Source organism: Miniopterus natalensis, chromosome 15, assembly GCF_054644295.1.
Source record: "Miniopterus natalensis isolate mMinNat1 chromosome 15, mMinNat1.hap1, whole genome shotgun sequence".
NCBI classification, from domain to species: Eukaryota; Metazoa; Chordata; class Mammalia; order Chiroptera; family Miniopteridae; genus Miniopterus; species Miniopterus natalensis.
The window spans coordinates 47,449,994-47,477,256 of record NC_142095.1 but is presented as its reverse complement, the minus strand read 5'-3'; the positions used below and the strand labels follow the sequence as shown (position 1 = coordinate 47,477,256).

The 27,263-nt window shown below is 46.2% G+C and overlaps 1 protein-coding gene across 2 annotated transcripts in view; it reads left to right on the top strand.

Moving 5' to 3' along the window:
* Positions 1-10,358: 10,358 nt before the first annotated feature.
* LRIG1 (leucine rich repeats and immunoglobulin like domains 1) overlaps positions 10,359-27,263 on the top strand; it is a 106,985-nt gene continuing 90,080 nt past the window's right edge. The window contains exon 1 of one of the 2 annotated variants that reach the window (XM_087825102.1): positions 10,359-10,869. In XM_087825102.1, coding sequence (XP_087681228.1) covers positions 10,646-10,869 — 224 coding nt within the window. In that variant the 5' untranslated portion in view covers positions 10,359-10,645. The remainder of the gene's footprint in view (positions 10,870-27,263) is intronic. The other variant, XM_087825101.1, reaches the window with a different exon arrangement.

Here is a 27,263-nt window from a genome sequence, read left to right as displayed (position 1 = left end):
TCCTTCCTTCCTCCCCCAGATCCCAAAAGCTCTGAATTTTATGACTTTAGTCTCTCCCATCCACTCCCTTCTCCTTATGGCAGTCATTTAAGTCCCTGAAAATGTTAGCTCCTGGCTTCCAATAACCTCCCCATCATAATTCTTGATAATTTTCATAACTATTTTCATAAGTGATCTTTCCACTACCCTGGCCTCTCAGGTCTTGAATCAGGTCATCTCCAGTGATTTTGCTTTCATTCAATGTTCAACAACTATTTATTGAGTGCCAGACCTCCCTCTTCCACACACTCTCAGCTACTTACTCCCACGGTCGACCCCAACCTGTCCCTGCCAACTAGAGGCAACTCTGCCCCATCAGCCTCCCTGCTCACTTCCTGTAGCTCTGACCACAACGACTGTCAACCCCCCTGGGACCTATTCCATCCATCCCATTGCCTTTGGAGTGTCCCTCACCCCTTTCTGTCTTCGTGCCCCTTGCTGCCTAGCTTGATCTTCATGGCTTTTTGTTATAATTACTCCCTAACCTGTATTCCCAAGCCCTCTTGTCCCTTCATGCTCTTCTGGCAAAACCTCAGTCCTGGTTATGTCTGGTACTGGACCAACCTGCACCTGAGCACAAGAACTGGACTGAAGAGAAACACATGGCCGTGCTGACTAGTCACACTTTAATTCATGTCCTCTAACCTCGAGTGGGCATTTATGCCCCCAGCTAATCTTACTCCGTTGTCCTCGCTCCCACTCTCAGAGGTGATTATTTCATACCTTCTCATTACTCGTTAAACTTCCAGCACCTCCACCCTGTTGTCTCTCTTGGTGATCTTGCCTCTTAGATCACCAAGGAAAAAGAAGCAATCAGAGGAGAGCATCCACCAACTCCACCGCCATCGCCACCTGCTTCTTTGCATATAACCTGCCTTCCAACCCGTGGAAGGTTCCGCTGTCCCAGTTCAGACCATCACCTCCATTTGCCCACTAGACCCCATCCCCTCTTAGCTATCCAAGAATATTGGTCCCACATTTCTCTTCTTCCTTTGGTACATTATTGGTTGTCCCTATTTTGTACAATGATATTGTCATCATTACAAATATGTTGCTTCTCCCATTTCAAAACAAAACAAACTCTCTCGGCTCCATTTCCCTTTGCAGCTACCTCCCCACTTCTCTGTTCCCCTCCATAGGACAATTCCTCAGAAGCGCTCTGTGTCCTCATTGTGCGCAATGTTTATCTCCGGTTCTCTCTTCAACACTCTAATCATGCTTTTGTTACCTTTACTTCACCAAAAGGGCTCTTGTCAAAGCACAGATGAAATCTATATTACTAATCCAGCGGTCAGTTCTTAGTCTCATCTTCACCTTTCAAAAGTGTTTTGAAACAGTTGACTGTTCTTCCCACTTAGCTTCCAGATCACCATGTTCTTCTGGGGAGAGGGAAACCAGAGCCATAGGAAAGAACCATCCAGGAGACCCTCGGTGCATTTGGACTGATTCTATTGAATGCAAGAGGAGACTCCTTTTTGTAGAAGCCTCACTCTTGTAAAAACGCACAGTTCAACTGGGATGAGGCAGACCCTCAGGCCGGTGCCTACAGAACCTAATGCCTGAGGGGAAGGTAGGGAGGGCTGGTGAAGGAGGTAAGAAGAGTTAGCTCTGAGTTCAACCCTGTTTCCCACCTTACAAGCTTGTGACCTTGGCCAGGTTACCTATACTTTCCAAGCCTCAGTTTTATATTATTTAAGTGTAGATGGGAATGCCTACTGCATAGACTTGTTGTAAAGAAAAAAATGAATTAATGTTAAAGAAATCCTGAAATCACAGTTGCAAACTCAAATGCCTGCCACAGTAGGCAGGCGGGAAATATAAATTAAGACAGTTAACAGATGCCTACCTCCTAAAAGTAGGTCAAGTTCAATTTTTGAAAATAAATGCAAGCAGGCCAAAGGAACCCTACCTGAAGGCCAAGTTTGACCCACCTTTTTACCTAGATGGTGGCCGAGACACGGTAGGTATTTGGTTAATATAAGATTTCTTTGGGAAGCCCACCACATGCCTGTGACATTCATTCACTCCTGTCCTGAGTGCTCCATTCCAGGTGATGTGTGAGACAGAGCAGCAGCCTCAGGCTGCGTTTTAAAAAACGGGCAGACAAATTGTGGAAATAACTGCAAGCTGTGAAAAGTGTTATGAAGACAAATGAAGGAATGAGGTGTTTGTTTGTTTTAAGTGGAAGAGGAACTGGGGATTCACTCTAACAAAAAGAAGGTACATGCGAGAGATGGTTAAGAGCCCTTGTTCTGGAGTCTAATTTCCTGGCTGGAGACCTGAGGATAATATTGTTCCTACCTCTAGGGCTAGCAAGAGGATTAAAGGAGTTAATGCATTGAAAGCACTCAAGTCATTCCCTAGCATGCGGTCAGTGCTCCCCGAGGTGAGCTGTACGGCAGGTAAAGGGGTTCCAGGTGTGAATTTGGTAACTAGGGTACCAATGTAGGTGACCAATTTTTCCTAACTTGCCCAGAACTTCCCCTGTGTTGGTTGCTAGAAGTCCTGAGACCTGGGAATGTCTCAGCTCTGGGCAGATCTAGATGGTTAGTCACCAGGCACTACTTGCAGCTACTAAGGAGCTGTGTGACCTTGAGGCCACCTTATTCCTTCTTGGGGTCTGGAAAATGTTGCATTCAGACTAGATGGGTGGCTCTGAAACAGGGGAATGAAAATCTTCTGCTGTTAAAACATGGAGCACTGGGCCTCACCCTAGGGTTTCTGTTCCAGCAGGTCTGGGGTGGTTGTATGACCCGCCGCACTAAAAGATCACGAAGGCCCATTTGTCTTCTAATAGTCTGTGATTTTAGGACTGCTTCCTGTGAGTTGCTTACGGTCTTTACAGAAAAATGGAGTTCATATATAGGAAGCCACATGCTCATTCAATCCTGTATTCATTTGACACTGTTTATTGAGCACCTGCTATTTGCCAAACACTCTTTTAGATGCTGGGGAGCTAGCAGTCAACAAAACCATAAGGATGCAAACTTCCTGATGGCAGGGACACAGCTAACTTGGCTCTGCACCCCACCGTGCCCCTCCCCCATGTCACTCGCAGTTAAGGCCTGTAACAAATAAGAGCTGGAGAGAGTGCAAGATGATGCATAAGGAAGCAGTGAGCTGAGCCTGCAGACCTTACGCCCAGACAGCTACTGGGTGGGTGCGTTAGTCTGCCCAAGAGACACACGCCTACCGCCCTCACCCCCTACTAAACAGGCACATCCAAACTCCATATCTCAATATCAATTTTATGGCTGGGATTCCATTTTTTGAGATTCATCCATTTGTCTCATGAAAATTCACATGAACACTTTGAGCCTTATCTGACCATTTCAGGAAGAATATAATAGGACTTCAGTTATTTCATTTTTTTTGGTTATTTTACTGCCAGCCACATGGGAGAATCTGCCTTGTATAACTAAGCAGACACTGCATTTCTCTTACCTGTGCCCTTGGGAGGGGGGAGGGAGCTCATTTTTTGGCCTGAGGAAGAACCAGAATATTTATAACGCAGGAGGTTTCGTTCAAAAAAACCACATCAGCCAGTTGGCATGTTGCATTCAATCGAGGATCCTAACAAACATGTCAGGAAGGTCAACTGATAACACTATTTTTTGACATTCCTAGTGACAGGTTTATTTGATTAGACTTTATTTCCCCTCCCAAATCTACTCATGTTTTACTGCATGTCCACTTAACCACACTTGTCTCAGTTATCCATGGCTTCACAATTCACTCCAACATTTAGTGGCTTAAAACAAGGTCCGTTTTTACTGGGCACTGTTTTGTGCTTAAGAAGTTTGGGCGAGGCTCAGTGGGACGGCTTACCTCTGCTCACGGGTGCTGGCTCTGCTCACCCATGCAGTTGCATGTAGCTGGTGGCTGTGCTGGGCTGATCTGCCCCAAATGGCTTCATTTTCATGTTTGGGGTCATGGTGCTGGCTGCTGGCTGAGCTGCCCAGCTTTCTTCCACACAGCCTCTCTCTCTGCAAGATCTCTGATCCTCCAGGGCCTTCATGTCTAGGAGACTTGGACTTCTTTACATGCAGCTCAGGCAGGAAGAGGGTGAGAGCTGAAGCTGCCAGGTTTTGAGCTGGCACGGTGTCACTTCCACCACATTCTATTGATCAAAGCAAGTCACAGGCCGTCCCTGATTGAAGGGACAGATACTCCACCTCCTGATGGGAGGAATTAGTGGTGGCCACCTTTGCAGGAAATTCACCGAGACACACTTGCCTTCTCTGAATCTTTGTCAATGCATTTCCAATAAGAAAGAACCGTGTTTTTTAGGTGTCAGTGGGGGGATCTGGTGGCAAGGCAAAGATCTTTCTCTGACTTATAGCATCTAAATCCAAGAAGAGTGTCAGAACTCCCCCAGGGAAATAAGGGCATCCAAATGATTATCTAAAGAATGTAGCTCATGGGTAAGAATGACTATGGGAAGCATATAATGTATGTCTATATGTTTAAGATAAATTTGAAGTGTGTCAAAAACCCAAACGTTTTTTTGGAAACAAATATAACAAGCCATAAAATTCTTAAATGCTTTTCTTATTAGTCTGAATGAATCTCAAAGAAAAGGTTGAACAGCACGAGAGGATTTTACCAAAATCTCATGGGCAGCAGATGTTTTGAATGCTCTTCAGTTAAGGGGCTATAATGCCAACCACATGTTTGCTTATAATTTTGAAATTAATATACTAAGGACTTGTGAAAATGTGGAAAATGTAAATACACTACAAGTACATAAAAATACGTTGAGCGCAGGGTATGGTCTCTCCTCATGGCAGTGGGGGGGGGGAGACAGTCATAGGAGGTGTGTATGTGGGGTATGTAGGGTAACCCAGTGCTTCCTAATCCCTCTGCAAACGAATCACCCACAGACCTTAAAAAAAGGCAGATCCCAATCCAGTGGGTCTGGGGTGGGGGCTGAGATTCACGTTTCTGACAAGCTGCAGGTGCCGGTGATGCTGCAGGTGAGTGGGTTGGAAGAGCAGCGTGTATGAGATGGGGGGGGGGGGGGGGCGGTGCTTGATAGGTCTCCTTCCTTGGGGAGCAGGCGGGGCCCAGGCCGCAGGCGTTGCCTTTGTGCCTACCAGGTGCCTGAGCCTGTGCTGGACAACAGGAACACCAAGACAGGCTAAGACTCAGACTCTCAGCTTAACGAGTTTAGAAGGCGAGATCAACACAGAAATAAATCCAATATAGTGATAACAGAGTTTCAGGCAATCACGGTGGATGACTTAGCACAGGCTCTGGGTTCCTGACTGAACCCCTGGGAGGATGTGGCTTAGGCAAGTTGATTGACCAGAGTCTCTCCCTCTCCACCTCGAAGTTGATTGACCAGAGTCTCTCCCTCTCCACCTCGAAGATGATCTTATGGTGCTTATCTCATAGAACTCGTATCCGACCTCAGTGAAATTAAGCCATACTGTGAAATCATGCCTAGCACATAGTAAGTGCTTGGTAATTATTAGCCATTGTCATCACACAAATGTGTCTATGAGGAATTTCCTCTAATCATAGAGGAAATTCTGGAAAGCTCTTAGTAAGTATGGAAAAGGAAAACATTATGTCCATTCTCACCTTACCCTTCAGAAATAAGCACCATGACACATCTCATGAAACATATACTGAACTTAAAGTGTGCATGACAATGGTTGAAATGGAACTTTTTTTTTAAGACATATATATTTATATATCTTTATTGATTTTAGAGAGAGGAAGGCAGAGGGAGAGAGAGAGAAACATCAATGATTAGAGAGTCATTGATCTGCTGCGTCCTGCGTCCCGACTGGGGGTAGAGCCTGCACCCCGGGCATGTGCCCTGACCGGGACTCGAACCCCGATCTCCTGGATCCTAGGTGTATGCTCAACCACTGAGCCACGCCCAGCAGGGCGAGATGGAACTTTGATTTAAGGTTGTTTTTATTCTTGACCCCGTGTAATCTCGACATAATTACTTAACTTCAGCTTTCTCATCTGTAAAGTGGGAATAATAGTAATGGTCATATTCACGTGCTGCTCCAAGTGACAGTCACAAAGACAGCAGATTGGGGGGGAGAGGTGCAGTCCCTGAAGATGATGTAATCAGTCCCCCCCTTGACTGGAGCCAAGAGGCTGCTTCTTACAGGGACAATCACCCCAGAATTGCAGAAATTTGAAATGCTCATAAAAATGTTATCCTTTCAGTGAACCAGTTAAAATGGCAAATTCACGAGGCAAGGAAGGGCAAGTGTGCAGGTCCTAGATAGTGTCAGAAGCTGGACTCTGATGAGTCTTGGCCTTTGGTTGGTGATGCTCTGAAGAAGAGGGCAGGGGCACGTGCGGGGTCACAGCCGAGCCACAGGCACCAGCCAGTTTTGCTGCGGAAATGCAGCAGCTACACTTGGCACTGCTGGGCATTAACCAGTATCCCAATAGGCAGTGATTGCACAAGAAAACACACCTCTTCCCACATCCACCAAAGAAAAATCTTGGAATGGGGAATAGAGAAATTTCAAAATTATCTCTGTGTTCCATCCCTGGACTCATTCCCCCTTACCGCCTTCACCAATCCATCTCTTTGACAAGATTATGCAATGAAGGAGTTAATGAGTACACAGCTTTATTTTCCTTGGACAAGAGATACAAAACAGGCTTAAAGCAGGGCTGTCATCACCCAGCAAGCCTCCAGGGGTTTTATAGGTAATTATTAACTCTTTGTGGCATTCCGGGGAGGGGGCGCTCTATGCTGAAAGCACCTACTAAGATTTTCCATCTATAGTGTGTATGTGGACTCTCAGATTTTCAGAGTTCAAATTCATTAACACCTTAAAAGAAGCCTTAGATGTGTGTAGCCCTGAACAGTGTATAAAGCCCCTTGTGTCCTATGTCACACTGGATCCTTCCTTAACTGTCTTGGCACTCAGGGCAGAAGTACCATTATCCTTGCCTCCATTTGAGAAAACTGAGGCTTAAAGCAAGGAGATGAGTGGCCAAGGTTTCATGGGTAATAGGGCCTGGCCAGGATCCAGGTCTCCTGAACACTGCCCTGGTGCTCTCCTAATATGCCGGACACAATGTGAAATCTCTACCGGTAAGAAAGCACCTCTCAGCGCCAGCGTTCTGTAAAACCGTCGGCCACCGTCACCTAGACTGTAACAAACTGCCACAATTCAGTCCCCTGGAATTTGTGTGTGTTTTTTTAAAAATGCCTGTGATCAACCTGCTTTCTTGTTACTTTGTCATTTGCTTCTCTCCCCACTTGGTGATTTGGGGCTATTTAAATGTTGGGTTCCTCTCCGGCATTGGGTTTAAGATGATTAACTGCTAGGGCTTCTGGATTTAAGAGAGACCTGCGGTCATTCTCATTAGGGACTTAATTTGACGCTGGCCCTGGAGTTCGGTCTCTAGTAGATTAAAACAGACTGGAAAACGTAAAGTCCCCGGATGACCCCTTCAAGGAGTAAGTATTCAAAATTATGAAAATGTCAATGAAGGAGAGTGAGGACCTGGAGTGCCCACATTAACTGCTGCTCTGTGCTGAACAGGCCAAGGCTTGTTCTTTTATAATCAGGGGCCTAGGTGTCCTTAGAAACTGGCCCTTGCTGTTCAGGTCTCTCTGATCTTAGGTTGCTGCTACAGATGAATTCTCCCCTGAGCTGTACATCACTGTGCGAAGCCCTCACTCCTCTCCATCACAAGGAGGTTGCTAGTATGTGGGCAAACTTCCATACATGGTATGGGGAGCAGACATGACTTCATGCTCTGCTGTAGACGAGAGGAACTGCCAAGGCTCAGGCGCCCAGTCCCCCCAAGAGTTCCTCAGTTTTGGACTCCTCCTCTCTGGCTGCATGGTAACCAGACCACAGGGGATGCTTGAGACTTGTGGGCATGCCCTCACCTTGCAGATCCTCAAATCCTGTCCTCCAAAACTCTTGAGTCCCTAAAAAGCATTACACAGGTACACCCACAAGCATTTGGAAAACATTTGACAATAAATACCCATTTTTACAATACTAGTAGTGGCACAAACCTGAAAGATAATTTTAGTTCAGCAGCTCAAGTTCAATGACTTAAATTTCTTTTTGCTGCATATGCTGTTTCATTGGGGGGAGGGGTGAAGAGCATCTGACAGTTTTGTTGAGGGACATGTTTATGGCTATTTGACATTCAATTACTCTTTTGTTGTTCTTTGGTCTTGGAAAATTTAAGAAACATTGACAAAGAGGGTTTCATTTTAAATTTAGTGTCCTTTAAATTCCATTCCTCTGCTTATTATTATTTTACCAAAAGGCATTGCAACAAAGAGACACTTCTTCTTGTCCAGTTGGAAGGTTTATGTTTATGTGGATTACAAAGGAAACATCAAAGCTGGTTAGAGCCCTGGGTAGACTGGGTCAGGTGCAGCATTTTTCAGATAATGTTTCTTGGAAATCATATTTGGATTGATTTACACACATATTTGAGCATTGCTTTGGGCACAAGTGCTGAGATGATGCGGGAGGGGAGGGGAGGGGAGGGGAGATGTGGCATCAATATCTCAGGGCTAGAGAATCAGAAGAAGGGAGGGAGGAAAAAGGAAGACTAAGAAGAACCCAGTAACCACTTGACTATCAAGCCCAAACCCGAGTTTGGTTAAAGAAAAGAGGTGTTCTTATGGCTGAGGAAAGCTTAGCATCTTAATTAATGCAACCCCCTTGGAATGTGTCAAAAATGGAACACAACCCTTTAAACATTTCTTGCTTTTTCTTCCTGAGAAACATCTTCTCCCCTTTGTTTTCCTAAAACAGAAGTCAGATTTCCTTTGCTGGCCCAAACGTTTTTCAACAGATTCAATTTGCTTAATTTTTCTGACAGTGTTGCAGTTGTGTTAGAAACTTGCCTGCTCTTGGGAAGGGGCATGAGGCACCAGTAAACCAAGGCGCCCGGAGGGGCAGCTAGCTATATTACCGTGCTGTTTTTTCTTTTTTTCACTCTGTCCCTCCTCGCAGGTGCCTGCCTTGCTGCTTGATGCACTGTCAGAACGCTGGGTTACTGTTCCCACCTGACTGTAGCAGTCAAAGCAGCTTTGTAACAAATATTGTATCTGTTTATTCTCTTAGGGGTACGCCATCTATAGCTTCTGAAAACTGGCTTAAAAAAAAACACCCTTTGTTTTAAACAAACAAGCAAACAAACAAACAAGCAAAGTAACGGCTTTGTGGGAGGCTGGGCATTTCCAGAAGCGCCCTTCCCCTAAGGGACGGGGTGGGTGGGGGCGCGGTGGAGGCGGGGCTGGAGCCAGTGCACCTTTGGGACTCGGTTTCCGCAGGACGTCGGGGACCTGTGGCTGGGTTTAAGTGAACAAGTCAGGAGCAGAGAGGAGCTCGCAGCTGTGCGAGGAGGAAGACGGGCACCCCTAATAAGTAAACAACGAAAGACGCTCCAATCAGTAGGAAATATGTAAAGTTTTAAATCTGTGCCTTTGCTCTTAGAAGACACCTGGAAAACGGGTGCAGATTTGCTCTAAATGTAAACCTTTGGCCCTGTTTGCAGCCTGGGGAGAAGGAAAGAAACCTTGGGGTCAGTCGACTCCAAACCGGGGGCGGAGGGGAGCGTTACGCTCTTAACCAATTTTCTTTCCTCCCTTAGACCCGGAGGGCAAGTGTTTACTTCTCTCCGCAGCCCGCATTCCCCTGCTCCCCGCGGTCAGCGCGTCCCCTTTAAGGGCCGGAGCGCGGCTCTGCCTCTCCCCTCCCACTTCCCCCCGCCCTTCACACCTTGGGTGGGAAAAGAAAGTGGGGCGGGGTGGCCCGAGAGGCCGGAGGGGCGGGACCACGGCGAGCGCTCCAATGGCCGCCCAGGCTGGCCGCCGTAGGCCCCGGCAGCCAATGAGCAGGGAGCGGGGGGCGTGGCGAGGCGCCACCGCAAAGCGTCCAACGTGGGCCGGCGGGAGGCCGCGGGGCGCGGAACCCGGGGCGTGTGTGAAGCGAGCGGCCGGGGGCGGGGCCTCGGGACCAGCCGGGGCCGGGCGGCGGGGAGGCGAGCGGCGAGCCGCTGATTGTTCGGCGGCGAGGCCGGCGGGGCTCTCGCGGCGCGGAGGAGCCGTGCGTCGTCCGGGACTGCGCGCTCTGCCGGGAGCGCCGGGACAGCTGGCGCGCCGGGCCCTCGGAGGGCTGCGGGGGTCGCCGCGCCGCCCGCCCGGGGTCCGCCGTGGGGTGCTCGCAGCCTCGAGGAAGATGCCCGCGGGCGCGGAGGTCCGGCTGCGAGGCTGAGCGCCGTCCTGCAGCGGCGGCGGCACTTGGCGTGCGCGGGAGCTGCGGCGCCGGCCCGCAGCGCGGCGAGAGGACGAGGAGCGGCCGCGGGGCACCTCTCGCCGGGACTCGCGGGGTTCGCAGCGACCGCGGGCGTGTCGGCCCGGATGGGCGCGGGGTTCGCGGCCCCCTGCGGGCGCTGCAGAGCAGCCCGGGCACCGGGGGCCCGCTGAGCGCCGGAGTCGCCGGCGCGGAGAGAAGTTGCGCGGGCGGCCATGCCCCGGCGCGGAGCCTAGAGCCGAGCTCAGTCCCCGCGGGCCCGCCCGCGCCGCCGTCGTCCGGGACCTCGCAGCCCCCGCGCCCGGAGTTCGCCGCGCGCTCCAGACAAGATGGCGCGGCCGGTCCGCGGAGCGCCCGGAGCCCCGCGCCGCCCGCCTCGTCTTCTCCTCCTGTGGCTGCTGCCGCTGCTGTTTCGGCTGGAGCGGGCCCCGGCCGCGGCCGCCCCGCGGGCGCCCTGCGCCGCCGCCTGCACTTGCGCCGGGGACTCGCTGGACTGCGGCGGGCGCGGGCTGGTGGCGCTGCCCGGGGACCTGCCCGCCTGGACGCGGAGCCTGTGAGTGCCGCCGCCTCCGCGCTCCCTCGCCCGGGGCTGTCACTCGGGGCTGGGCGGCGGGGGTGCTTCTCCGGGAAGGGTGCGCGGGTCCAGCCGTGTGCGTGAGGCTGTGTGGCCGGAGCGCGGTTGGCGCGGACGGCGGAGGGGAGGCGGTGCGCCGGGGTCCGGAAGAGGGAGGGCGGGCGTGCGAAGTTGCGGGAGAGCGGTGCACGCCGCGGGCCCGGAGGCGAGCGAGCCTGGCCGCGCGGGCGGCCGGCGTCGGGGTGAGACTGAGTGGACGTCCGGGGGCGAGGTGCTGTGCGCGTGGGTGGGAGTGGGAAACATCTGGAAGGGAGAGTGAGGAAGGCCGTCGGTGGGTCTGTTTCTTTTTCCTCTCCTGTAACCCAACTCTGGTGCCCGAGCTCCTGGCCCTCCAGTGGGGGATGAATGAAGGGGACTGGGCTCCAGCCTTGCGTTCACATTATTGATCAGCGAGAGAGAGTGCAGCCTCTTTCCCTCCCCAGGACCGCGGCCCGACTTGGTTCTCTCCCGGGCAGCAGGCAACCTTCTCTGCAGGGCCGAGCTAGAGGACTTAGGGAGTTCCTGGAGATCTGTGACTTCTGCCTGGTTGGCACTTTAGGGACCTGGGTTCCAGACCCTTCCTGCCTGTTCCTGGGGGCCCCCTTGGGCTTGATGATCCAGTAGGGTGGGGTTGGGGCCCACCTTCTAGCCTTTCTCCTTTGTCAGGGGTGCCAGTTAGTTTTGAAGTAGTGCTATTTCAGGAGAGGCTGTCGGGGATTTGGTTGATTTAAGCAGTTTGTTTCACCCAAAAGAGGCTTTTTTCTGTGTTGTCAGGATTTTGGCCATATGGGACTTAGTGGGACACTTCTTACAGGAGATTGGACAGGGGAAAAACACAGTAGACGTTTGTAAACACGGTAGGATATAACTTTTTAAAACTTTTGAACAGTCCGGTCCATGAGTCGAAATCCTGTTTAGTTATCAGTAACTGGCATCTCTGCAGAACTATTAGTACCTCACAGGAAAGGCCTAGCATGAGTAGTCTGCTTTTCAGCTGAGTAATTGGACATCTTTCCTAGAACATAGAAGAGGCACAGTCGTAACCTCAGGCATGACATCCACTATTTTAAAAAGAGAAACTGGTGACACAAGTTTTAACCAACACCTGTGGCCTGATCTAAGGACATGTGGTCTGGATATCTGGCTGCCTTGATGGGGAAGTAGAGGAGTTAATCTCTTTTTAATGTGAAGATCCTGTACCTCTGAAGACCGGGCCCAGATTTACCTTGGACTACACTACACATTTCTAGGATGACCAAGTGCTACGGAGTTCTGAAGCTGGGCCCTTCGGTTATGATTAGGTTTTCTCCTTGATGTCCTGCGGCTTCTGTGGAATTCACTGACCTAGTGAAACCAGTGGTCACAGTGTGTGAGAGCATTGCCATTAGGTAGTATTTTATCTAGTTGGGGCAGTCTTGGGTATTGTGGTTTTTTCTGTACATGCTCTTAAGGTAGTTTTTTAAAAAAATAAAGTCGTGGGCAGAATCAGAATCACTCTTCAGTGTCCACCTGTTGGAAGAGTGGTTCCCAGTGCCATGTGTCAGTGGCATTGTGGGGAAGGCACTTAGTTCAGATGTGGTGACTTCCCGGAAAGGACAGGGTGTCCTCTTATTTGCACTTTTCCTATGGTCACAAGATCCACTTTACCATGCCCTTTAATTTTTGGAGCAGAACTACTGGTTGTTTTTTGAGGTTTCTGTTGCCTAGGAGTGATGTTTTACATGGCATAAATACCTTTAAAATTGCAGTTTTTTCTCTTTTATTCACACATTTGATGATCAATAAATACCAAACTGTGTGTTTTGAGCTTCAGTAGACTTGATTGCACTGATTACGGTGTTAACTGATTGGATTTAAAGATTGAAGAGTCTGACTTCTGGCTATAAAGTGTTCAGTACAAAATTGGATATCCTTTGAAAAATTGTGAAGTTATTTTTTTCTGATTAAAGAAAAATCAGGCGAATGTTTTTTGTTTCCTTTTTTCTTTACACTGCAGATTTCCCCATTTAAGTCATTAGTCTTATTTTGAATTTTCCATCAGAATATTTATATGGTTTATATTCCTGGCTTTGATTCAGCAAGACTTAAGGGAGAAAGTTTCTTTTTTTTCCCTTTTTAAAAAAAATATGTTTTTATTGATTTCAGAGGGAGGGAGAGAGAGATAGAAACATCAATTAGGAGAGTCATTGATCAGCTGCCTCCTGCATGCCCCCTACTGGGGATCCAGCCCACAACCCGGCCATGTGCCCTGACAGGGAATTGAACCCTGACCTCTTGGTTCATAGGTCAACACTCTACCACTGAGCCATGCCGGCCGGGCTGGGAGAAAGTTTCTGTATATGTTGTAATAAAATATGTTGTAGTTACACTAAGTTTACACCCTCGGAGTCTATACCGTATCTAGAAAACGCTTTGACCTGATTTATAACCCCATGAACAAGATTTACTGCAGCTAGTTCAATCAATTTCAGGCTGTGGGATTGAGACAGAAAGGGACCTGTGGCTTTATGGAACTTTTTTTTTTTCGCTTTTGTAAACAGTGCATCTAATTTTGGAATTGTTCTTAGGCCTAGCATAAGGAATGGAGTGGTGTTCATTCCTGGAGCCTGAGGACAACTTATTCAGCACAATAACTTATAGTCGTAGTAGTCAAACTGTAACTGAGTCTGCCATCCCATTACGTAGGTGAGATTGGCATAGTCCATCTAGCACATTCATAAATAGCACCAAGCACTGCCAAGCCTTATTCTAACTTCCCAGAACCTTAGAAGCTGGACTTCTTAGAACTCAGATGTTTGCTTTCTTTGAAATTATTTTTGAGAGCATGGCTTCAGCAACTGTTGAAGAAGAATTAAATACAATATACCTTAGACTCACCTGTGGCATAGCGTGGAGCACAGTGTTGCTAGCTTAACCTCTCTGGAAGCTAAATGATGGCCCAGTGGGATTGTGATAGGAAGGACAGAGGCCCTGGAGGAAGCTCAAACCCTGATTCTCAGTGTGGAGGGCAGATGCAGAGCATTCAGAAGCAGGGACATCCACTGGAGGACACCAGATGTGGTTGTCCTGTGCCACATGAAGAAGAAGGTGTTGGTTTGGCTTCTTCGTAGTATGTCTTCTTATGTGTTTGCTGTACCAAACCTGGGTTCCTTAAACCGTGGGCTTGGGCATGTAAGTGGCGCTTATGATTACATTAGGAAATAAACACAAACCATGGTTGCCTTTGTAGTTGTGAAGCAAAGAGGGCCTTTGTTTTTCAAATTTTACAGCTGTGCTGGGAGGCCCAGGTGTGCAGGGTGCTCTGAATTAAGACTTTGGAAAATACTTCCCATCCTGTTTATGCAAATTAGATTTAAAGTGCAGGTGACCAAATTGTTCGGGAACCCAAACTGAGATTCTTGTGTTTATGTTTTTTAAGAAGTAGATCATTGTCCAGGCTGTCCTGAAGTCTTTGCTTCCTCTGGTTTCTGGTTTATGTCTCTATCACTTAGCAAGGACTAAGGAGACACTGAACATTTTCCTACCTGTCGAGATGGGCAGACAGTGGTTTGGAATAGCAAGCCTTTTCCACATGGGGCAGTGGAGAGAATCTGAAAGGTGTGAGGGCTTTCAAAGTTTTGCTTTAGCTGGAGCTCAGAGGCCTTTTGGCAACAAATGTTAGAGCATTTGCCTCTGCATGCTAGAGCACTGGTCTGTCACTAGTTCAGAGCATGGCCTTGCCTCTCCATGCTGGAGCACTGGTCTGTCACTATTTCTCCCACACCTTTTTTTGAGTAAGGGGAAGCCTCTGGCAAACAAAATTGGTGCCTTGAGAGAAAATCCCCCTGGTATGAAATTATAGCTGAAAAATCTAATTTTTGAGTACCCTCCCCTCCTCCTCCCCCCAAGAGCCCAGCAGCTGTGTTGGCCTAGTGTCCCTCTTGCCTTTAGGGTATGTCAGAGCTGTTCTTGCCTGCCTTTCAAGGGACTGTTTTAAAAAGAAGTGTGCTTATCTCTTTCCATAATTACATTTGGTTACTAGTTTCACAAAGGTTGGATTTTTTTAATGGATTGTCGGCAATAATTCTTCATCTCCAAAAAGATGAAAACGATTCATTGCAGTGACAAGAGCTGATTCCTAGTGGACGTCCCAGTGTCCGGCATCCCAGCTCTGCTCCTCAGGCCGAAGGCTTCCCTTCCTGCCCTGTGAATGCCTTTGCCTGGGTTCCCCAGGCAGCCTTCCCTGAGCACACTGGAACGGCCTCTGGCTGACCTTTCTCTCCCTCAGACACATGCTCACAATGAAAGGGCCTCTCCCCCACCCTGCAGAGGTGTCTCCTTGGTGCACAGTCTTTTCAGCATCCTCTCTTTCAGGGTGGACAGGAATGCGAGGGAGCAGGAGGGTTTTGTGTGACAACATTGCACCTGGACCCATTTTGTGCACCTGCTAGAGCTCTGAAGCTCTGTTAGCAGGAAGGCGGGAGGAGGTTGTTTAAAATAGCCTATGGCTATTTTAAAAGTGATGTTCACAGGCAAAGGAATATAGAGAGGGGATTCGTTGAATTGAAAGTCACTATAAGCAAAAAATATTGGTTGTCCCAGGCCTTTTTAATTTTTTCTTATTTAAAACTCAAAGAGATTCCTCTGCCATACCCCATAGGTTGAAGAACTTTAAGTTTCCTGAGCAAGCCTAACTTTCAACTCGTTTTGAAAGAGCTGGTGACATTTACTCACTGGGGACCTTCCCCTCCTCAGGACTGCAATTTGAAACCCTGGGGGTCTTTTAAAAGCAAGAGGACTCTGGGCTGTGTTAATATTCAGGGCTGTTTACAATGGAGGCAGTTTCAAAGGCTGAAGGCGGTGTCTTGAGCCTGGAGGGAGGAGGGGTGGAGGAAACATTCCCAGCAGAGGAGGAGAAATATCTAAAAATCCCCAATGTTCCCTGGCCTGTGGGAAATTCAGGGACCATTAGTGGTTTTTTTATGACTTAAGCATGACATTGAGGCAGTAAGGTCCATGCCATCTACCTCCTGGCTTCAGTCCATGGTGCGTGTCAGTGATGTGCTGGTCTCCTGCTTGTATTTTGATGGAAAGTGTGGGAGTTGTTAGGAAGCTCAGATCAGCTCTCATCTCTCCATGCAGAGAAGTAGGACTTTGAATAGCAGAGGTTAAAATTTCCCCAATGGTTTACCCCCTTGGAACCTGCACTTACACTTTATGTAACTGCAGAGCATGGAATAGCTGTCTAGGCTGACCAGTTAATTTGCCAGGTATGTGACCGTCTGGGAAACTTTCTAGTGAAGAACTTAGTACATCCATTCCTGTCATGAAGCAAAATGAGTGGATCAAGACTGTAAAGAAATGAAAATTGTAGTTTGTATGTGGGCTAGTTGGAGTTGGCCAGTTTGTATCCTGGTTGGTTTGTTTGGAGGGTTATGCTTATGTATTTTTCTTATAAAAAAGTTTTATGCTTTATGTATTTATATACTGTTATGTTTTATGTAATTTAAAACTTTATATGTGGTTTCTATCCAATTACTTTATACATTGTCTTCTGAAATACACGCCATAAACCCAGTCTGTTTATGAAAGTCGTCGTGTTTTTAAAGCGGCTGTTTCTCCATTTCCCCGGGTGTCATGCTCTTGATGTCCTGCCTTCAGTTCTTAGTGTCCTCTAAATGGGTATTCGCTGCCCAGCTGTATCCATGTCTTGGTTTGGGTTACTGATGGGGAGAAGAATGGGTGAGGGTGAAGCTTTCTTCACTTTAATTCTGTTAAATTAATCACACTGAGTGCACACCCTTCACTAGGAATAGTGATGAACAATTGGAAATTATTTCTAGGGTCCATTCCTGGCCCCACCACCCTGCAGCTGTGTGTGTGATTTGGGGGAAACTCTTTCCTTTGTTTCTTAAAAGGGATTGTAATATTCTATCTTACAGCTGCTGTGAGGACAAAGTTAGATGACACATGTGTTGAGCCCAGTTCCACAAAATGGGTTGGCCAACTTGGTGATGGCTCCAGAGCACAGTTTGAAAGTCAAGGCCTCAGTAGATCAAATTTTGCATCCCCTGTCATGGCGAGTCTCTCCAAGTCAGATTTCCTGATGACAGAGGTTCTCCTGGGAAAAGTTTACTTTTCTGAAATGAAGGCTTCTTTTGGACTGGGTAGGGTGGCAGGGCTCACACTCAAGCAGCCTTCTCTATAAAGTTTTTGGTGATATGCATAGAGAGAAACAGTGAAACTTCCTGTGCCCTTGGGGAGCTTAGATGAATGGGTGGGAAGCTATCAACAGTTGCAACAAATTATACAATTAGCAAAAATCATCGAGATGGTTTATAAATGTATTCCAGTTGTACAAATACTTCTATTAGCATTATCCTTTTGGGAGGTGGGGTATAGGAAGGAGGCAGGGAAGTGAGAGGCCATTAAACTAATAATTTTATCCTATTATTTCCCACGGTTTCATTGAAACTGAGTCTGACTGAGATGCAAGTAACTCCTCTCTGTCAATAGCTTGGAAAAATGCAGGTGTGCTCTGAACATGGGTTAGATTACAGGCTGTGGCCGGCTGAGCCCTGCACTGTACCCACTTCTCTTTGGAAATATTTGAGGGAGGAGGAGGTGTGAGGGGAGGCGATTTTGGGCTTGTATGCAGAGAGCTGGAGAGCTCTGACATTTTTCTTTCGTTTTGGTTTTCTTGCAGTCCTAGGTAACTTTATAGGGGACCACGGGCAGTGAGTACAGTCACCTGAGGAATCTGGCCTTGGCGCCACCAGAAGAGCCCTGTGCCGCGGGTCCCCTGCACCTGTACCAGAGTCTTGCCCAGTGAATGGGTACAACTCACAGCCTTGCCCACATAAACAGCTCAGTTGTTTGCATCTTTACTGTTAAATCTAGCATAGCCGGTAAAGCCCTTTGTGCCAACAACCAATCTGTTCATCCCTGCAAGTCTAATCTTGGTTTCCTTACGAACCAGGAGGCAGGTTCCAGTCACTGTTGTTCAGTTTGTTTTGGCAAAAGGTGCCATTCAGAGTTTAAAGAAAGCATGGCCTGTCTCTTTAAGCACTTTGCAATGATTAGTCTTTAAACTTTTGTTGTTCACAAGGCTCTAATCTTTTAAGATCTACATGTATTTTTTTTCTTAAGGTTTCATATTATTAGTAAGAAATGAATAAAGTGAGTGAGGATCTATCCTGCAAAGCAGAATTGGCTGGATATTGAGGAACAAGGTGGAGATAATAGGGTTGTTGTTGTTTTTAATCTGCTTAAAAAAATCTCACAACTTCATCTTCTAAGACTCCTTTATGTAGCATATAGCAGGTGTTCCCTCACCCCACCCCCGCCCTCCTGTCCTTTGCTACGTCCACCAACTTATAATTTGCCCTTCAAATAATTTGCTGCTTATCTTGGTCAGAATATATGTTGCACTGATAAATTCCTTCTCACTGGGTTACCTACTTAATAGATACTATGAGAGAGATTGAGCACTTTTGAACTGGTGGGCAGATCATCTTGTAGTTGCAGCACTCTGTGCGGGAGCATTTGTACTTCGAGTCTTGGCACTCTGGGCTGGATGGAAAGAAGTCAGCGCGCTGGGCTCTGCCTGGCAGTGACCGCTACGGCTGACTGGGACGTCAGTCTGCTGTTGGAGATCGAGCATCTTTTTCTTGTGTGGAGAAGATCGGAAAAGTCTGATTTGAAACAAAATTTGGAATTAAGGGAACGTTAGGTGTGCAGCCAGGTACTTTGAAAAAACTCACTCTGTTGGTACAGGATATTTCTTCTTGCCTTTTACTGTGGGGACAGCAGACATCTGCACGAGTGGGCAGAATAATGTGATGAGCTCTATGTGCCATCCCCCAGCTGTCAGGAACCCGCCTGCAGCTCCTCTTGTTTGATCTATGCCCCAGTACACCTATGCCTCCATGTTTTTGGACTTCCAAGCATATAATTTTATTTTTACATGTATATAGTTTTAAAAAAAATAAATTAACAGCTTTATTGAGATGTAAATCACTTATACAGTTCACTAAAGGGTGTTTTAAGAAATGTGAATTTGAACAACTTTTGGAAGAAATCAGCTTTCATTTTAAGTGTTTTTTGCAAAGGGAATTTTGGTAAGCTATATATTTACAGAGTGTTTATTGAGCACATTCGGTGTGCACTCTTAATTTCTGTTTTCAGAATAGTTGTTTTTTCTCTTTGGGAGGGGCTTAGGAAGCTCTTTTGTCCTAGAGTCCTTTGCCAGAACTGTATTTCTGATGTACTCTCCTCTCTCCCCCTGTAGCTCTTAATTGGGAGGTTTTTACTCTGCTATTAATTGTTGATTGGAATCCATTAGTGAACAAACATAATTACAAATGGGTAATTGAAAAACTGATTTTTCAGATATTGTTACTTAATAGAGGGATAATTAGCCATTGGGTGTAGTTAAGTCCAGAGTCTGAATTGAGTTAACTATTGTTTACTTTGTAAGGCCTGACCCTCCAGCTGTGGCTACTTGAGGCTGCTTTAAATAGAGTTAGAGGCACTCTGTAAGAAAATCCTCAAAAAGCAAAGCACTGGGTTCCTGGAACCCTCTGGGCTTGATTTAAACTTCACACAGATTTGAAAATGCTTTTCTTCAAGTAGCTGCAGAATGGTTTTGTTCTGTTTTGTTTAATTTCTCCACAGCCTGTTACTTGGTTGGTTAGGAGCCCCTTTTAGAATAGATTTCATCATGGCTACAGCTTAGTTAGGAATCCGAATCGGAGTCACACAGTCCTCCATGGTCCATTCACTTGATCAGAGTTTATAGAACGATTTCCATATTCTGTTTGTGAAAATCTAATTTCATATAGATTATGGAGTGTTCAGTGGTTTTAAAAGCTGTCCAACATGGTCAGTTTAAACTCATGGCTATATTAAGCTAAATTAAATTTATACAGTATTTAATTAGATACCATCTTACAGTGGATTCTGTGTTTAAAAAAGTGGAAGCACATGCCAGAGGGTTTAAAAAAATTTATGGGGGGAAAAACTTACAATTGAGAAATTCCAACTAGGAATTTAATTTCTATTTTGCAAATTGGGAGAACTTCCTTCGTTTGATTTCAGCAGTGTGGTACCTTGGCCCAGCACTGTGCATCTTAGCTACATTTTAGTTTTCATTTTATTTTTAATTAAAAGATTATTTTTGTCCATGATTTCTTCCTTCCACCTGGGCTGGTGTGAGTTTCTGGTGCAGAAGCTCCCCAGTGCTTGCAAAACCTGTAAACAGCCAGAAGAGCTCATTGCTCCCAGGAAGTTGGTTGTTGATGCAATGAAGTGATGGATGCAGATGCTGCAGCTTGCATGGGATGGGGTTTCCTTCCGGGTTGAGTTTGGAGGAGAGGCGATCCAGAGAGCAAACTAAAATGTTTTGCAGCTATTAAGGGCTGCCCCATTCCAAATTCCTCTGAATGTTTTCTCAGATTTGATGTCTGTGTAGGACTCTTTGCCACGGGTGGTTTAGCCTCTTCAAGGGGTGTGCTTTGCCCAAGAGAAAAATCAGGAACTCTTCTATGGAGATTTTTGGATTCTTTCACAAGTTCACTTGAAACAGTCCTTAGAAATGATTAAATTATATTGTATTCCAGACTGTCTTAAAATAAAGATTGGCAATTTTTTTTGGGGGGGTGAGGGGGTTGTTTGGGGAACTTTATATGTGAAGTCTTTTAGAGCTCAGTTCATCTTCCTGGGTAGAAAGGAGCCCACATTTTCATTAAGCTTCTCCAAGGGGTTCTTGACCAAACAGACTCAGACTACTGACTTAAAAGGAAGAAGTATAACTTTCTTAAAGCTATGAAGGCGGGAATGTGGTAGGATAGGAAAATAGCCCATGGCTAGGTCAGGAGACCTTGGGGTTTTGTCCCAGCTTTGCCTCTGTTTGGCAGTGTGACCTTGGGGTAGTCAATTAATTTCCTTTCCGTAAAGGGATGTGTGACTCCTCGTTTTCAGGTTTATGATTTTATCCTAATGGAAGCAAAGAAGGAATAAACTTAATACTACTCATTGAATGGTAAGAATTAGTAAATTGATCTTTGTATCTAGAATACTTACTTAATAATTTTTGCTTGTCAGTGCTTCAGAGTGGAATCTTCAGATGAGTGAAAATGCTCTGGGCAGCACAGGGACATAGGTTGTGGTGGGGGCTTCCAGGGAGGGCCCTTGGATGGTGGTGAGGGGAGGAAATATTCCCTGGTATTTCTTTGATGGTGAGCCTCCTTTCCCCCTCTAGCCCAAGGAGTACTATGAAAGCTGCTGCAAACCTACTCTAGATCCTTGATTTTGCTTGTAAGAACTTAGGTCAAAAAACGGTAAATAAACTAAGGTCACATATTTCTGAAGAGTTGCCTATGTCTGCCTTTCTTAGGGCTACTTCCGGCAGCCTCTTTCTCCAGCAGGCCTTTAGTGCACAGTGGGATGAGGGCAGTTGTAGGTGATGCCGATAAACTGCTTTAAATGACTAGGTGGGCCACCTGTAACAGATTCAGTAGTGATCGCTGAAGGGCGGGCAGTTACACACCTCCCTGTCTGTCCTTCCTGAGCTGACCCTCACCATTGACTGTGCAGGGAGCATGGTGGGTATCAGAGTAGCTTTCAGCCTTTTACCAGGGAGATCTTCATTGTGTACCCTTCATGGTGGAAACTCAACAGCTTAATATGTGCAGTGCAGTGGCTTGATTGCTCCAATTTTGGTCTTTTTTGGGGAGTCAAATTTTTATCACATCTACCCATCTGCCTGGGTTTTTATTGGTTTCTTCTTGGTCAAACACTGTTCTTGAAAATCATTATCCCCCTATCATAACTGGACTCCTTAGAAGACTTTATCCTGCAGAATCTAGAAGCTTCTGTTTTCTCTGTCTGAATATTCACCTTTCTTCCACATGGAGTTCCTTGATGCCTTCAGTGAAATTCTTGGGCTTTTCTGGTCCTTCCACTTATTCTTTGTCATGTAAATTTTCGTAAGGAGGAACCTTTGGATTTTCTCTTTCTTTAGACCAAATCCTTGGAATTTGGAAACTTGTTTGGGGATGCAGCTAAAATGCAATGAAATTGGAGGCACAATTAGTGGTTTGGAACTTCTTGACAGGAAGTGTAACAGGAATTAGGTACTAATTTAGGACTAAAGCAAATAGTCCAAATAACTAGCCTTTTTTTGTTTTTAAAATTCTCCCTTTAAGACCTAGTGATGGCCTTTTCCCATGTGCTTTCTGAGATCAAAATAGGCCAAATAACCCTCCCACCCTTCAACAAGCCTCTCGTCAATGTCAGGCATTCTCTCTGCTACACACTTGCCCTCATTCTGGTGAATTGTTTTTTTAATCTAATCCTCTCCTAGAGGATTCTCAGTCTGTCTGGTTAGGTAACTTCACAGATCCCTGTCTTTTTTCTCCACTTAGACTTGAAAGCAGCCGGATCGTTCAATTTCATGTTCCTAGGAATCCCTTGCTAATTATTTGTTTATTGCCCTGTGACTTTCCTTCTGGGGCTTGGTACCTTGTTTCTGGGTTAGAAACAGATCCCACAGTTTTCATTGTACCCCAGAGGGGTTCTGCGATTTACTCCTCAAGTGGGATTCCTCTAGCTGGCCTGCGTAGGACTTATCAAAAGTGTTTTGGAACTTAGCTCTCAGAAGTACAAGGGCATTTTCTTTGCGCTGAGGTCTGTGTTCTGTGAGAGCCAGGGATGGTTAGGGGATGAATTCAGAGGCTTTCTTCAGTCGCCGGTGCTCCTTGCAGGGCAGGCCTTCGTGAGCAGTATAGCTGGTGGATTGTCTGATATTGAATGTCCAAGAGAGCTTTTGGAGAGAATATTTGACCTAAAACAAAAATTATGGTCTTCCCTTCCTTCCCCTTTCTCCTTATTGTGTACTTTCTGCTTGAGAACCACTTCAGAGAATCAGATGTGTTGGTGCCAGACGCCAGGCAGTTATTGTTAAAAGAACTTGGAAATATAATTGAAAACAAACTTTGTTGAGAGAAGCCGATCTAGGCGAGTCTCACTCTGAGGGAGAAGGGGATTCCAAGTTTGTCCTCTATTTGGAGCTGATGTCTCTGAACACTTGTTCTGTGAGATGAATCATCTGTGAGTTCTACATCTGGGAGTTATATATTGGGAAATGGCATTCTTTTTAGATGTAGAAGAAACACAAAAGCTTAAAGTTACAGTGTAGTTGGAAAATTCTAGTCAGAATTTTAAAAAATGAGCATTGAGGTAAAATTGGCCAAATAATTGGATTGAGATTGTGATACTGAAAATAGACATGTCCGTGTATGGGAAGCAGTGTGGCAGCCACATTCACTTTTCAGGGTCCCCCACCCCTTTGTTCTGAGACAGATGACGTTTCAATTTTCGTAACTATCACATAATCAGAATCATTGGTTAAAGCAAGGATGACTGGCGAGTCTGATTTACTTTAGCATTTGTCGTGAACCCCTCAGATACGTTTGAGCTGCGTTAACCAAGGAGAAGCCCGGAGGAGCGCAGTGCCGGAGGCTCTCCTGGGGAAGGGAAGGCTGTGTCTTTGCCCTCTACAAAGCCCTGCTCCTTCTGCAAGCGTGTGGGTGGGGTGGCAGTGGGCATGAAGCAGCCGTGTTGCTTAGTGGCACAGCGGTAAGAGTGGTGGCTCTGGAGCCCAGCTTCCTGGGTGACCTTGGGCAGTTCACTCGGCTTCCCTGTGACTCATTTTCCTCTTATGTTAAAAGGATAATTGGAGTGTCCATCTTACTAAACTTTTTATTAGGATAAAATTGGAATGCTTTTATAATTTTTAGAAGAGGGCCAAAGACACAGCAGAAGCCTGAGAAAGGTTAGTTATTATTATAACTATAGCAGTAACAGCAGTTCACATCTCTGCAGCAGGACCCATGTACATTAACTAATTTAATTCTCATCTTAACTCTGAAATACATTACTTCCACATTATACATGAGGCCCAGAGTGGTTGATTGACTTGCCCAGGGTCTAGCACTTGTTAGAGTTAGAACTCAAACCTGACTGCAGGATTGCACTTAGAAAGAATACGGCAAAGCCAGTACTGCCTGCCTTCTTGTCCTTGTCTTGCCTCTCCTACAAGTCTGAGTTCCTCGCAGCCAGCAGTTGGTCCTTCAACTCTTCGTTGGCCTGAAGTGCCTGCATAGGGAGCCAGTGCTCCATTATGGTGTCTTCAGTGGGATCTTGAAGGGCATGCTTCTGCATTGGCAGGCTGGTGTGTCAGAACCCATTTTTGGTGTGCCCCTTTGGTGAAGGGGGTGATAGCATATGTCTCGCCATCTGTTGTTTATTGTTTCTGTTAGGTTGTGGTTTGTGTTCCTGTCCCATGTTTCTTTGGTTTCTGGAGCAACTGCGAATATTATATGCTCAGGGATCAAAAAAAGTAAACTATTTATAAACAGTAGAGTATCCTTGGGTTTGGAAAGTGTTTTTCTCAAATGCCTGTGTATTTGGTGGCTTTATTATAATCTTAACGATGTAGCCTTAGACAATTTGTGGATCCAGGCACATTTAAAAGATGGGCAAGTCCTAGGTCAGCCTTGTGTAACCAGCTTACAAACAGCCTTGGTGATAAGGCCTTGGTGTTAAAGCTGACCTGACTGGTGTATTTTTAACTCCAGAACATATAAACAGTTTAGCTTGCCGATGGAGTTTATACTCTGCCTGAAATACTTGCCGAGCCTTGGGTTGTGTGGCCCTGTGAGGCATATGGAGTCCTGGGAGACTGCTGTGGCAGTGATCCACTGCCTCCCACCTTTCATTTAAAAGACGGCCACCGCAGAGAGAGAGATGGGAGAGCAGTGAAATTCATCAGTGATATTTCATGATAAATTTTATGTTCAGCTTTTCTTCTACACTATTTCTGTTTGTTTGCAGACTTTAAGGGGGGTAGAGAGCTTTTTGCTCACATCTGTTTTGCCCCCCCTTTTAGCCACGGGGGTCTTTGCAGAGTTGCAAGTTGGAACACATGACTCCCACTGCCCAAAGCTCTGACTGTCAATCTACCTCTCCCCCTTCATCATTCCTTCCTCTCTGGCTCCATGTGCCCTGGCCACCACGTGGGACCTTTTCTAGGCTCTTAGAACCCTGTACATGTCTCATGTCCCTTATATCCTGCTCTCTCTGCCTGAAGAAGTGTTTTTCCGTCTTTGCCTTGCAAACTCCTACTCATCCCCCTTAAATGTCTCTTCCTCTGGAAACCATTGCTGACCTTCCCACTGGGTTAGATTCCTGTAGCAGTTTCATGTGATATTTGACTACTGTCTCTTGCCCTGTTAGTTTGTAAGCTCCCTGAAGGCAGGGGAACTGGCTTTGTTTCTGATCCACCACTGTAATCCCAGAATCTAGCACAAAGCCTGGGACACATGCATTGCCAGTACAGATACTGAAGTAGGTAGAGCTGTTGGTTTTCATTCTGCGTGTGCCTATAAATCCTATAGAAATACCTCTCCCAGACACTTAGGATAAGTGTCCTAGGCCTCCCAGGGGCTCATCTATTTGTACATTTCCTAAATATGCCTCATCTGTTTGATAGTTTCCTCCACTTGCCAAGTAGTAGTGTGGAGAAACTTAGAAGAATGGAAAGGAAGGGAGCAGCAGCAAATAGAACTGACGGTTTTTTTAGTCCCTGTATTGTGGGAAGGTGGCTTTTAAATCCTGTATCCAAGAATTCTTACTGAAACTCCTTTTCAGTTGAAGCATGTGACCCGTGTTCCACATGGGGTCCCGGGCATCGCTTCCCTTCTGGACCTCGGTGGCTGTCCTTGGCAGGTGGGCGGCCGGGCAGCTCTCCTCTGTGTTGCGTTTGGCGGGGGAGCCCACAGTGTGTTTCCTGGTTGTGACATGGCTCTCATCTGCTCTTTGCTGGAGCTGATGTTTGGAGTCTGCTTTTTCTGAGTTGACACTGCAGGGGAGAGTTGCTTCTTACACAGACTGAGGCTGTCTAGACACCCTTCCCTTGTGGTTATTCTGCTCAGTTTATGCTGAGCTCTGTCCAGGCAGCTGGTTTGGGCTGCTTGGCTCTTTGTTATTTTGCTAAGTCTTCTACTTGGACAAGAAGGGTGACCAGGCCAAGGCTGTTTTCTCCGTCCTTGGTGGCAGAGAGAGAGGCTGCTCTCCATGACCAGAGCACGCTTGAGAACACTAAGGGCAGGTTACATCCCACGGTGGTTCAGTCCAAACTGGCAACTTGGATTCGCAGAGGCTTCAGCAGCAGACTTTGGGCAGATTGGTTTCTGAATCTGGCCCCTTTGGTGTGGACCTCAGGTGTGGGCAGTCTCCGGGAGATGCACAAGAGAGGCAGTGGGAAAGCTGTGTTCTGCCCAGTGAGCTCTGCCTCCTTTTAGTGGTATCGAGGCCTTGGGCTGTGATTCTGTAGGGAGGCCTGTGTGTACCTAGTAAGCGTGATGGTTGAGGAGGATGACTTTATGTTAAAGGGGTTTTGTGCTGTTGACCTGTTTCCCTAGTGACCTTGCCTTTATTTTAATTACTTTTAATTTTATGGTGGACATGTTTATTGAGTAAAGAGGAAACTACAAAAGAAAAAGGAATAATCGATCTCATTCAGTGATAAATCTCATGACTTCTTTGTATAAATTTCTGGTAATGTCCGTCGTTGAATACCTGTTTTGAGTTAATATTGTTTGAACAAAATTAGGGTTGCTATTCATTTGTAATTTTACTTGTAAAAATTTTTAATTGAGGCATAATTGGTACATAACATATTAATTTCAGGTATACAACATAATGTCTGCTTTTCAAAATAAAGTCTTGATAGCATGAATATTTTCTTCAACCTTAAGCATTTTTTAAAAATACAGTTTTAAGTCATAAACTTTCCCTGATATTGGGCATTTAGGTTTTTTGTCAATTGTGGTAAACATCCTCATACATATACATTTATACATTTGTTTCCTTAGGGTGAGTTACTGAATCCACATTGCTTTGGATATGCAAATTCTTAAGATTTGGCACCACTGCTCCTAAGAGGCCACTAATTTATGTCGAAATTGTGCCCATTTCCTCCACACCCTGACAAACATTACTTTTTTCCTCTGTATCCATACACCAGTTTAATACATGAAAATTACATTGAATTATTTTAATCTGCATTTCCTTTTTAAATTTCTTTTTCTGATGCTTAGTTAGGCAAATAAACTATCTTACTGCCCTCAACTCTGAACTTTGGGCTTGAACACAAATATGTGTCCCTAATACAAAGAGATGGTGCATTTCTGAGTGGAGGGAGAGCCTCAGAAAACTGTGCTGTGTGTGGGCATGTCACAGGTGTGACTGAACAAGGAAATGTTTTGTGTTCCTCTTAAACTGAAGTTGGC